We start from the raw sequence: 12,248 nt of genomic DNA on the forward strand, positions 1-12,248 counted from the left end.
GAAACACCACATACATTAAGCAGCACCATGTACGCTAACAGTCTAATTTCTCAGTCATAAGTGATCATTAAACAGTTTGGCATTTAAATGGCCTTGTAATACAAAAGCCAGCACTGATACACTTCACTGTAGACCCGTTTGAGCATGTGTTTTGTAGAGTGGTCAGACTCAGCAACACCTCCTTCAGGAAAAGGAGGAGCAAAATATTAAGTCAAACTCATTTGCATATCAGACAGCATCTACACCCTTCCAACACCAAAGAGGGAGAGGAATCTAGGCCCGGCACAGGAGGTGTACAGCTTAGCGTAATGGAACCTAGTTAACAAGAAATTTTGTGGCTGAAAATCAGGAAGTGTTTCCTGAAGGGAAGATCTACTATGTAGAAGTTCTCCTAGAGGAAGCACTGGAAGCCCTATTGTGTGCGAAAGTGAACACAAAGCGAGACAAGTCCGTACATATATAAATTTTGTAGGTAACAAAAATGCAAGATTCAGTGGCCTATAAGGGAACGAAGCTGATGACCACGCCACTGCAAGCAAACAACCTAGTGTTTGACAAAGACTAGCTCATGGATGAACAGGGGAGCTAAACCTGAGCAAAACTCAGACTGTGAGCTGGCAAAGAGAAATGCTTTGAGAAATGTATAGCAATGGTGCAGTCTTCTGTTGGAAGATGCATAATTAGTCAAGTCAGTCCAGTTTAGGAGTGCCCCTGTATTCCATGCTTACATTAGTTCTCATACAGCACCAGAGATGAGCAGTGCACTACCCAATCTTTGGCTAGCTAGGAGACTGTCCCCTCCTAGACAAGTGGTGATGACCTGGCTTCAGTAATACAAACCTGTGATACCTCTTGACTGGGCTACAGCAATGCAGTCTACCTGCACGTTCCTCAGGAGCTACAAGACACAGCAGCACATCTCCACATCAACAGGGGGTCATCGTGAGCACATCATACCTGTCCTTCACTCGCTACACTGGCTCCCTGTACTCTCACACCAAAATGCTCAACAATCCAGTCCTCTTGTACCTGAATGATTGCCTAAAGATCCAGGAAGAGGACTATGGTCAACAAGTCCACCTCTCAGGAACAACGGAGCCATCTACTGCAAAGGTGAAGCTCATTCATGCAGGAGACAGAGCTGTCTTATATGCCAGTCCAAGACTGTGAAATGAACTCCCACAGATTCTAAGAACCACCTCTAAACCTCACCATTCTCCATTCCAAACACAACATGCACCTCTTCAACCTCACCTTCACTAATATAACCACACACACAGCACCGCAGACATATTGTTATTTTAAATCCAAATGCAGCAGATTTCCCGTAGATAGAGAAAAACAAGGAAAGAACTAATATGTGACAGATATTAGTCATGTGGTTTAACACAGCACTCATATGCCACAGCGACAGGTGTGATAGGAGAACCTGGATAGACTGGCACAGAATGAAAGCCAAGACTTCTCTTTCTCTAACATCTCCAATTCCTTCTAGGGCTGTGCACCCCAAAGAACACACAAGACTGATGTTTAAAGGGGTAAGGCCCAGCAGAAGCGCCTTGACACCAAATTGCCTCAGATGAGCTTTAAGGTAGATGAGGGAAGAAGAGAGGAACAGCTTGCCAGAGTCTGTCTGAGCCAACATTAAGGAAAGCTGTATTTTACTTGTAAGATTCCACTATTTAAACTGTGATCGTTGGTAAACCTGGCCAGAATAAAAACTATCTTGTGCACTCTGCTTTTGCTGACTGGAGACATTCATGTTAGATTCTCCCACAGTTCCGCCTCCCTCCCTACAACCCTGACTCACACACTCAGAGATGTCTCTCCTCCTCCAGTAAGCTTGAAGTCCCCATATCACAAGATGTTACCATGGTAATTATTGCAGTGTCACCAATACAAAAATTCCTCTATCAACCAGCAATCAGGAAGGAGGTGGGAGTGGAGAGACAGAGCACTTACTGTATCTGTCAGAGCTGCAGAAGCCGAAAGAAATCCAATTAGTATGACTTATGTTTTCAGGAGTTGTCTTAAACAAATTAGGAAGCATCCAACGTGGCAATATGAAGCTTATACTGGCCAAGTTTATGTACTGATTACAGTACTAGAGGAGTGATTATGCCATCATTCAATCTTCATGCTGAATGAAGAGATCAGAAATGTGGTTTGCAATTAGGCTAAAGATAGGGGAGAGATGGGGGAAGGGAAAACCCAACTCCCGTTCTGACAAACTGCCCCATGCCAGCGTGCCAAGAGAATTCACCCCAACCTCTTCCCTACCATTAACTAGAGCCCTGAAGAGCAATCACTTGTCCAAAACAGGTAGCTGCAATATCAAGTAGTTGCTGCCATCCAAGCCCATTAAGGCTCAGGTGTGCTCCAGAACTGCTGAGCCCTTTTGCAGCTTTTAGTGAAGCAGCTCAATAGGACATCAGGTGTCAACATTTCATTACAAAGATGGCAGTTTTTCCTGCTGCCTCTTAAGCCCATTATAATACTAGTCTGAGCTTCACTGAAAGTGCGCAATCCCCAGCTTATCTCAAAGATTCCTTTATGTGGACAATTGTCTCCCCCTTCAGCCATATCTGTACAGAACATGCCCAATTCCCTTCATTTCATCTACAATGATAAACTGTGTCTTTTATTCTGCTACCCTCCTCCTCACTGATCCAAAAGCTCTAGCAGGAATGAAGCAGTACCAGGGGAAAGACTCCAAACTCTGGGAGGAAACAGCAGTCTCCAGGGGGCAGGTGGAGAAAACTAAGTGAGATGAACTGAAGAGACAAAAGGCAAGGATCTGAGGAGGGAGAAATGGCTTTGCCGAGACTAGGATTTAAAAAGAGCCATGTTAGCAACATCCTAGATGATATGGTGTAAAAGTGTAGCGTGGAGAAGGCCCCCTGCTGCCTTCAACATGAGCTAAGCTGGTAGAGTTGGAGCGAGGCTGCCTGCTACACTCTCCCTAGGCTTTAGCTCAACCAGTTCAGCGTGTGTTAAAGACAGTGTCCCTCAGCCAACCCCTTTGCTGTAGACAACATGCTAACAGGACACCTTTAAATCCTAGTCTAGGCAAAGCCAAAACGAGCAAGGGGAAGAGGCAAAGGAACAATGGTGGTGAGAAAAGTGCACAGGAAAGGAAAAACAACCATGGGAAAGAGGACAGGAAGCAGTAGAAAAGGTCTGATGAGTTTCTCTCATTAGAAGGTTTCTCTTTAACCTTCTTCAAGAAGGGCAGAAGACGAGGGAGGAGCAGGAGTTGTCAAACCCTCCCCAGACCAAGTTCTTGCCCACCATGTGGACAGGACAACCACTCATTTTCATTCTGAAAAGCTGTCAGGCTGCGTGAGCAGACAAACTTCTTTTCCCTTTCCTCACAGCAGGGTGATTTGGCTTTTGTTTCTAGTAGGGGAACTCTGTGGTTTCCCTGCTGGATTTTTCATTTTCAAAGGCCCATTGTTTAGCTACCTTATTTTTCCAATAGGAAAAAAAAAAATTAAAACGTGGTTGACTTTAACCTGTTTTCTTTTGTTGCTGCTGTTTGTGTAAACAGATGGGGTCCAGCTCCACTGTTTATTCATCAAGTGCTGATCCCAAGACGCTAAAACTGATAGAAAACACAATTGACTGCTCTGCAAGACAGTGAACACCTCAGAAGTTATTGATTCTATGGAGTATTAGGCATTGTGCAGTTAGCGTCTCACACAGACAGCTGATTTAATTAACTCTTTTGCACTCTACTTATTTGCACACTGGTCCCATCCACTTGCCCCCACCATTGCAAGAACCGAGATCCATTAGCAATGGGGTTCTATGCTTATATCATCAATGATTTCTATATCTAACACGCTCAGTTTCCAAGTATCACAAATTCTTGCCCTCAGTGACACCTGTGCAGTGTCTTTTCCTTCAATGAGTTGGCACAGGTGTAAGTAACTGGAACTACACCTCTACCCCGATATAACTCTGTCCTCGAGAGCCAAAAAATCTTACCGCGTTATAGGTGAAACAGTGTTATATTGAACTTGCTTTGATCCGCCGGAGCGCGCAGCCCCGCCCCCCCGGAGCACTACTTTACCGCGTTATATCCAAATTCGTGTTATAACGGGTCGCGTTATATTGGGTAGAGGTGTAGTAGACTGGTCTGATGACAATGCGGAAGCAGGAATAGAATCCAGCTCACGCTTTCATACTGTGCTGGCTCAGGAGAGCTAACAGGTATATAAAACAATAAACACTCTTTAGGCACCAAGTCATCCGATCTGCCTCCAATATACCAGGGAGCTGATCTTTTGAGCAGGAAGATCCCATTTTCATAGAATAGGTTTTCAAAGTAGAATCAAACTTTCCTATAAACACTTTTCAGTTGCTGAATGCGCCAATCCAAGTGCTAGGAAGAGCCCAACACTACAGCAAAGATGACTTACCACTAAGGAGGCAGCGCATTACAAGGCTTCAAGGGATGGCAAAGAATGCATATATGCCTGTCTCATTCTAGTTCTGTGAAAAGGTATCTCATAGCCAGGTAACCTGCCCCATCCTTTTTGCTCCAGACCGAACATTGACTTGACTGGCTAGTTCATGTAATTGGCACACAAGGCTAGCATAAAAGAATTGGCATAACTGAGTTAACAAATTTTGCTACATTGGGCCTGGGCAAACGTGATCCATACTTCCTACAGACCACAGCCACCTCTTATCTGCCAATAAATCATTGTGAAAACAGGGAATGGCAGGTAGGCAATTCATAAAGCTTTTTTCAGTGACGCTGAATTTATTGATCTTTTCCCCTCTTTCCTCCCTTAGGCAAGATATGTTCAGCTTCAGTTGCAAGTGTAAGTTTTCCTCCTGGTTTGTCAAGCTAACTCAAGTCCCTCTTAATTTCAACAAACCCAGGGTATCTGCTCCTTAACTTAAATCAAATTAAGCTAGTACCTTTCGCAGCTTCCCATAGTCGATGAGCTCTGGGCGATGTCTGTGAATCAAAGCACAGAAGCCAAGGCCATCCTTCCAGCTGCGAAAGAGACGGAAGACAGCACAATTAGCAGTGTTCAATCAGGAAGACACATGGAGGTGCATGACAGATGGGGGCAAGACTCTGGGAGCCTAGATCTTTACTTTTGGGCTCATTAGCTTATAGCAACTTCTGTAAGTACTCAACTGGGGACAAGGCTCTCCTCTGCTTTAGACCCCCATCCTGCTCTCACTGAAGTCAGTGGCCAAAACTCCCACTGACTTGGTGTAGGACCAGGTTCTTAGTGCTGCCGCCTCCCTAATGCCAATTCTCACTCACCACAGAACTTTCATTGTTAAATAGTGCCCAGGCACTCAAGGGCAGACGCAGAGTTTAGGGATGAAAAACGTCTTCATATGCAAACCAAAGATCTTCTAGGAGAGGATAGTTCAAGAATGAGGGGGAGCAATCGCTATTGGCTATGATCAGCACTATGTTTGCCCTCCCTCATCTCTGCACCCACCCTCCCCGATCCTCGGCACAGAATCCAAAGATGGTGGGAGAAGGGAGGACAAAAACTAGACCAATAGCAGGGTGGATAAAAATGGGTTTTTTATTGTATTTAAATTATTAAAAGAAATCTTAAAAATAAACCCGTTTAAAATAAAATCTCAATTTAATACAAAATATGTTAAGGTCTAAATTTATTATAATCTCTTGAAACATTTAAATAAAAAATAAATATGCTGAATCCATGAGCATCTATCAAAAACTTTGGGTAAAGGCTGCTTTTCTATACAAGGAAAGAATCCAGGGGGGAAAACATCCAACTTTTGAGGTCAAGCTTTGTAAATATGGCACAATAGCTCATGTACTATATTAATCCTTGATCCTGTGGGGGTCCTGGGGCTGCGCTACTGGGTATCAGAGACTGGCAAAGTCATCATAGGCATTGGGACCCAGCCTCTGACTCCAGGAGACACCATCATCTACCTCATCAGGATCACTCACTGAGCCCCCTTGGGTGGTCTCATACTCTTATTTTATAGCTTCTCCCTTCCTGAGCTCTGATTGGCTCAGTTCTCAAAATTATGTATATTCTTATAACTCCTCCCATCATTCACCATTTTCTAACATGCTAACAATGTACAATTAATATGAATCTGAAAATATCTAAGTTGTATAATTGCTTAAATAAATGTATACCAACAGTGTACCCTACTACGTAGCAAAAAGATGTACCCAATCTAGTGTGAAAGCTTGGTTTAGTTGTAAATCAAAACATTTTAATAGTTATATCAACCGACGAGAATTCTTCTTTCTTTAAAAACAAAACAAAACTGAAGTACAAATGGAAAAGTTAATTAACACTGATTATTTAAATTAAGGTTTCCCACTTGAGGATTTAAATCAATCCATCCTGATCGGTGTAATGTCAGATTAACACAAAAGATTACCTATATTTTGCCTTTGGAGAGGGATGGGCTTTTATTTAGTAGAACTCAAAAGGTGAAGGAAAAGGGAAAAAAACAAAACAAACAACACTGGCAATCCTAGTCAATTTCTCCTCCTCCCCAGTTCAACTATGACAGGATCATTCCACACAGTTATGCTTTTTGTAAGGATTTGTTTAACCTAACTTTATACCCCTCCTCCCCCCACTAGCAGGGTTTCTCCCTCCTCCTTCCATGGTGATACTTGCATAGCTTAAAAGATCCCAAAATTAGACCACGTCTACACTAGAAAAGGTTTGCTGGGGGTAGCTCTGCCGGGAAACCCTCCTAATATAGACTCAGCTTATACCAGCAAAAAAGTGCTTTTGCTGGTATAGCTTAAACAGGCTCCCCAAGCAAAGTGAGCAGTAATGGCAAAATCTCTCTTATACCAGTATAACTTCGCCTACACGAGTGCTTTTGCCAGTACAAAAATGTTATTTAAGAAACAAACAAAATAAAAAACAAACAAAAAATCACCTCCCTAACCAACATTACTATATAGATACAAGTTTCTAATATAGACACGAGCTTAGGAAATTTATCCTAAAACTTATTGTAGCTTCACTCAGGGAAGTACCATTTCTTAATCAGCCTACAAACACCGACAGTGTCTTCAGTGGGCCTAACACTCCAAAGTATTTGACAAAGGCAGCATTTTTGGTTGGAGAAAGGGACTGGGAAGCAGAGAAACTGGGTCCTGTTGTGGGTTTTGCCACTGATTTGCTGTGGGACACCGGGCAAGTCAGTAGATGCTACTTTTCACCTACATAATATCAGAACTAGTCTCAGAACTTCCTTGATATTTATGCCAGATGCTGAATAGTGTTAAGAGCCCTATGAACATACGAGGATCAGAAAGCCAAATACTATAAACAATTTTTTTAAATAAATAAGTTACCTGATATGGAAATTCTGGATGTTCACATTTTTGTAGGGAGCTGTCTTCCTCTGACACCATAACAAAAGCCCTTCCTTAGCAGATGTCTCTAGAGAGAAAGCAAAGACACACGGATTAACCTATTTTTTCCTGGAATTTTCTGATCCCTTGCTTAGGCTGTAGAACAGTATTTCCAATTCATTCTGACCCAGTGTCTTTGTTAGAAACAGCAGTGAGGCGCTCTGGGAGGTGGTGGAATCTCCTTCCTTAGAGGTTTTTAAGGTCAGGCTTGACAAAGCCCTGACTGGGATGATTTAGTTGGGAATTGGTCCTGCTTTGAGCAGAGGGTTGGACTAGATGACCTCCTGAGGTCCCTTCCAACCCTGATATTCTATGATTCTATGACTCTCATTTAACTTCCTTCTTCTAGGGATGAATCTCTTATGTAGGTTTCTGATTTGTTACCATTATTTCTCTCAGGGTAGGTCTACATGCCATTTTGGAGTTAGCTGCCTAGTCCGGGTCGACATTTCCATGCAACACCATAGATCAGCCAGCAGGAAATGTCCTAGAGTCCAAGACCCACTGCACATTGCCAGGTTTCACCTTTGCCACTTTCCTTCCCCACTCCTTTCAAATACACTCCAAGGAGCAAGATATGAAGACTCCTCCCAGAATATCCATATCAGGTCATGAACTGGCCATCAAGGGTGGTCAGAGTTCAGGGCAGCTTGGATCTCAGGCCCCATTGGGTCATCCAGGATATGTCCTCTGCTGATTCAGTTACCCCTGAAATGGGATCTCCTTTGTGGCAAGGAACACAGCTACCTGCCCCCCAAAGCCACCTTCACTTGTTCTTGAACAGCAGATGGAGGCTCTGAGATTTACCTTCCACGGAGATATCCTGAATGGCAAAGCGAAGGATGATGGTCCAGATCATTCCAAGGGTCATTTTAGCATTTCCATCCACAATTTCTGCAGGAAAAAACAAAATCATTACGTCGTGTGCGCAAACACCAGTGGAAGCCTGACCAAGGAAACACGGGGAGCTTTATCTTTGAAGGATCTGAGAGCTGGACTTCCATCTGATGAACGTTTCCGGCAGGGTAAGGTTCTCAAGTTAAATTTATACTGCCCAGCAGGCTCTCCCCAACCTCTACAGCTGTGCCAATGCACCACAGTCTTGACCTGCAGCACCCACTGGTATGTTATGTGTGAGCTCTGCACAGCTCCATTGATATATCTCAATCCTTCTACTGAGCCTTTAAGTAGAGGCTGACAGTATAACGGCCTATCTACATGGGAAAGTTATATCGGTATCTGGTAAGGAGTGGATTCAAACGGCTATAGCTATACTGGTGTAACTTCCCAAGTGGACACTCTTATTTCAGTATAAGAATGCCTTTTTCTGGTTTCGCTTATGTCATTTAGAGCTTGGTCTACGCTACAAAGTTTAGCCAGCACAGCTATGTTGACTTGGAGCCTGGTCCAAAAATCCCCCTTGCTGACATAGCTATGTCAGCAAAAGCCACAGTGTAAATACAACTCCGTTGACAGGAAAGCGCCTTTGTCAGCACAGCTAATGTCATTTGAGGAGCTGAAAGCTAGCAGAACTCTTTTGGCCAACATATACATTGCATCTCCACGAAGGGACTTTGCTAGCATAGCTATACTGGCCAGGGCTCTAGAGTAGACAAGCCTTTAGAATCTGTTTAAGCTCAACTGAAGAAGTTTATCTTAAAAGTTACTCATATCCCAGAACAAGAGTGGCCACGCAGGGGAGTTATACACCTGATAGAACTACTCCAGTTTAAAATATCAGTATAATTATACCAATGTAACTGGTGAATCTTTCCTGTTTAACTAAACCCTAAGAGCTAGTGTTGTGGTGTGGACAAATATCCACCAAGATTACAAATGAAACATGGCTGGTTCCTGGGTAAGTGCAGGTCTCAGACTGCATCCATGTAGGGCTACTTTCAGATATACAATTGCCAAAAAGCATCAACAGCATGTCACCATCAAAGCGCATACATCTCAGCTGAAGATGCAGCAAAAGTAGGGTTACCATACGTCTGGATTTTCCCGGACATGTCCGGCTTTTTGGGCCTCAAATCCCCGTCCGGGGGGAAATCACAAAAAGCTGGACATGTCCGGGAAAATCGGGACATGCGGGGCCGGCGGTGCTGGGCCATGGCGGCGGTGCTGGGCTGGGGGTGCCGGGCCGGGGGCCGGCGGTGCTGGGGCAGGCCGGGGGTGCTCGGCCAGGGGCTGGCCCAGGGCCCGAGCCGACCCAGGCTGGAGACGCCCAGGGGGCCAGACTGGGCCGCGCCTCCTCCCCCCACCCCCACCCCCACGCCTGCTTCAGGCTTCCCGTGAATCAAATGTTCGCGGGAAGCAGGGGAGGGGGCGGAGTTGGGGCGGGGGTGGGGCGGGGCCAGGGCCCCATGGAGTGTCCTCTTTTTGGACACTCAAAATATGGTAACCCTAAGCAAAAGGCACATGTTATCCTCCACTCAAGCAGAATATTAACTTAAGATGTGAAACAGATTGTACTTTATTGCTCACTGGACCTTTTTGCAATGCAAATCAGCAACTGATCGACAACTCATGGGCTTTAGAAACAGACCCCATGCATGCGTGAGACATAATAAGTTTAGAATTTGGGATATAAAGTTCTGGAGAGTAGCAGCCGGTTCAGAAAGGGTTTGCAATTGCTTGTGGATTAGTGCCAAATAATACAAATGACGTACCAAATAGCTGTTTCTAATGCTCTGACCCTTGACAGGTAAAAAGATTCCATACAGTTTAAGAGGAAAACATTGTCAACGTTTTAAAAAAGCCACTTTAGGATACCTAGCCTCTGTCACTAGTACTAGAGATTACAAAACTGAAAGAATCACATATAATGTATGCCACCAACTATTTTTGGACAGTGAAACTAAACTAGTCTGTTTCTCTTTTTTGTTCTACTGCTATTTCCTGCATTGCATGGGAAATGTTTGAGAGACAATCAACTTTAAAATGACTAGAAAGGTCTTTCTAATTTAAGACTTCTAAAGAAAAGGGTTAGATAAACCTGTTGTTTTGGGCCTAAGCTACTAGAGTGCTAACAAAAGAGCTGGCAGAGTTAGTTTTTGCCCCTGTGCAAACCCCTTGTGTAGCTGCCTCACACTGGTGCAAGCGAGGCTTGCATTGGTTGCAGCTGCTAACTCTCCTGATTTTATAGTGAGACCCACAATACTTGGCTTTTTTCTCATAGCCAGCTACTGGAGTCATGGGATTGAATGGGAATCTTGGCTTTCAGTTTAAAGAAAGAGAAAAAAAAAGTAAGCCCTTGTGGTTTCAGCTAAAAGTTGGAAAGTATGATCTCTAAAGGTTCCAAAACCAGAAGGCAAATAAAGAGAATGCCAAGTCTACTATTTTGGAAAGCTCATGATTTCAAGCCAATCTTGTGACTTTTGAACACATGAGGTTGGCAACATTGCTGTTATGACAATCCCTTGTAAAGTACAAGGATAAACCTCCTTGATGCAGTCCCGGTTTTGCAACATGAAGCATGTCTCCATAAGGGTTTGTACTGGTAGAGATTTCCCAATTTTCGACAAATCCTAAAACAGATATGCTGTTACATTCTCCTCCACCCTTCTTTCCCACACGTCTCCCCACTCACAATACACTAATGGACTATGGTACTTTTACTATCCCAATCTGGAATGGAATCTTTGTAGTAGCAGACTCTCACTGCCCAAGAAAAATATGCATAGAACTTTTTGTTATAGCACAAAAGAGCATGACCATGTGTTGTATTCACACTCCTGACCAGTTTCCACAAGCAAGTTTGACTGTTGCTAGATTTTCTTGCAAATTAAATTCCTGTGGAATTGTTTTAATTAGTTGGTTGTTTTTTCTGGGGGGAAAGGAGGAACACAAGAATAGCCATACTGTGTCAGATCAATGGTCCAACTAGCCCAGTATCCTGTCTTCCGACAGTGGCCAATGGCAAATGCTTCAAAGGGCATGAATAGAAAAGGGCAGTCATCAAGTAATCCATCCTGTCATCCAGTCCCAGCATCTGGCAGTCAAAGACCTAGGGACACCCAGAACATGGGGGTAGCATCCCTGACCATCTTGGCTAATAGCCATTGATGGAACTATCCTCCATGAACTTATCGAATTCTTTTTTGAACCCAGTTATACTTTTGGCCTTCACAACATCCCCTGGCAATGAATTCCATAAGCTGACTGTCCGTTGTGTGAAGAAGTACTTCCTTTTGTTTGTATTAATTTCATTGGGTGACCCCTGGTTCTTGTGTTATATGAAGGAGTAAATAACACTTCCTTATTCACTTTCTCCACACCAGTCATGATTTTATAGACCTCTATCATCCCCCTTCCCCCCCCCCCCCCGTCATCTCTTTTCCAAGATTAAAGAGACTAGGCCTATTCATCTCTCCTCATATGGAAGTTGTTCTATACCCTTTTTCATTTTTGTTGCCCTTCTGTGTCTCCATTTCTAATATATCTTTTTTAAGATGTGGTGACCAGAACTACATGCAGTATTCCAAGTGTGGGCTTACTATGGATTTATATAGAGGCATTATGATATTTTCTGTCTTATTATCTACCCCTTTCCTAATGATTCCTAATATTCTATTAGCTTTTCTGACTGCCGCTGCACATTGAGATGATGTTTTCAGAGAACTATCCACAATGACGCCACAATCTTTTCCTTGAGTGGTAACAGCTAAATTAGACTCCATCATTTTGTATGTATAGTTGGGATTATGTTTTCCAATGTGCATTACTTTGCAATTATCAGCACTGAATTTCATCTGATATTTGGGTACCCAGTCACCCAGTTTTATGAGATCCCTTTGTAACTCTTTGCAGTCAGCTTGGGACTTAACTATCTAATATATTA

The 12,248-nt window shown here is 43.5% G+C and overlaps 1 protein-coding gene across 8 annotated transcripts in view; it reads right to left on the minus strand.

Annotated features, from left to right (window-relative positions):
• The window catches only part of ACTN1 (actinin alpha 1), a 139,652-nt gene that overhangs the window by 39,561 nt on the left and 87,843 nt on the right, over positions 1-12,248 (minus strand). For all 8 annotated transcript variants that reach the window (XR_010600614.1, XR_010600615.1, XM_005305913.5 and 5 more), the window contains exons 4-6: positions 8,213-8,299; positions 7,346-7,433; positions 4,933-5,011 (exon numbers count right to left, since the gene is read on the minus strand). Coding sequence is in view for 5 of the 8 variants with exons in the window: in XM_005305913.5 (XP_005305970.1) it covers positions 4,933-5,011; positions 7,346-7,433; positions 8,213-8,299 (254 nt within the window). In the remaining 3 variants the exon portion in view is untranslated. The remainder of the gene's footprint in view (positions 1-4,932; positions 5,012-7,345; positions 7,434-8,212; positions 8,300-12,248) is intronic.

Source organism: Chrysemys picta, chromosome 4, assembly GCF_011386835.1.
Source record: "Chrysemys picta bellii isolate R12L10 chromosome 4, ASM1138683v2, whole genome shotgun sequence".
NCBI lineage: Eukaryota > Metazoa > Chordata > Testudines > Emydidae > Chrysemys > Chrysemys picta.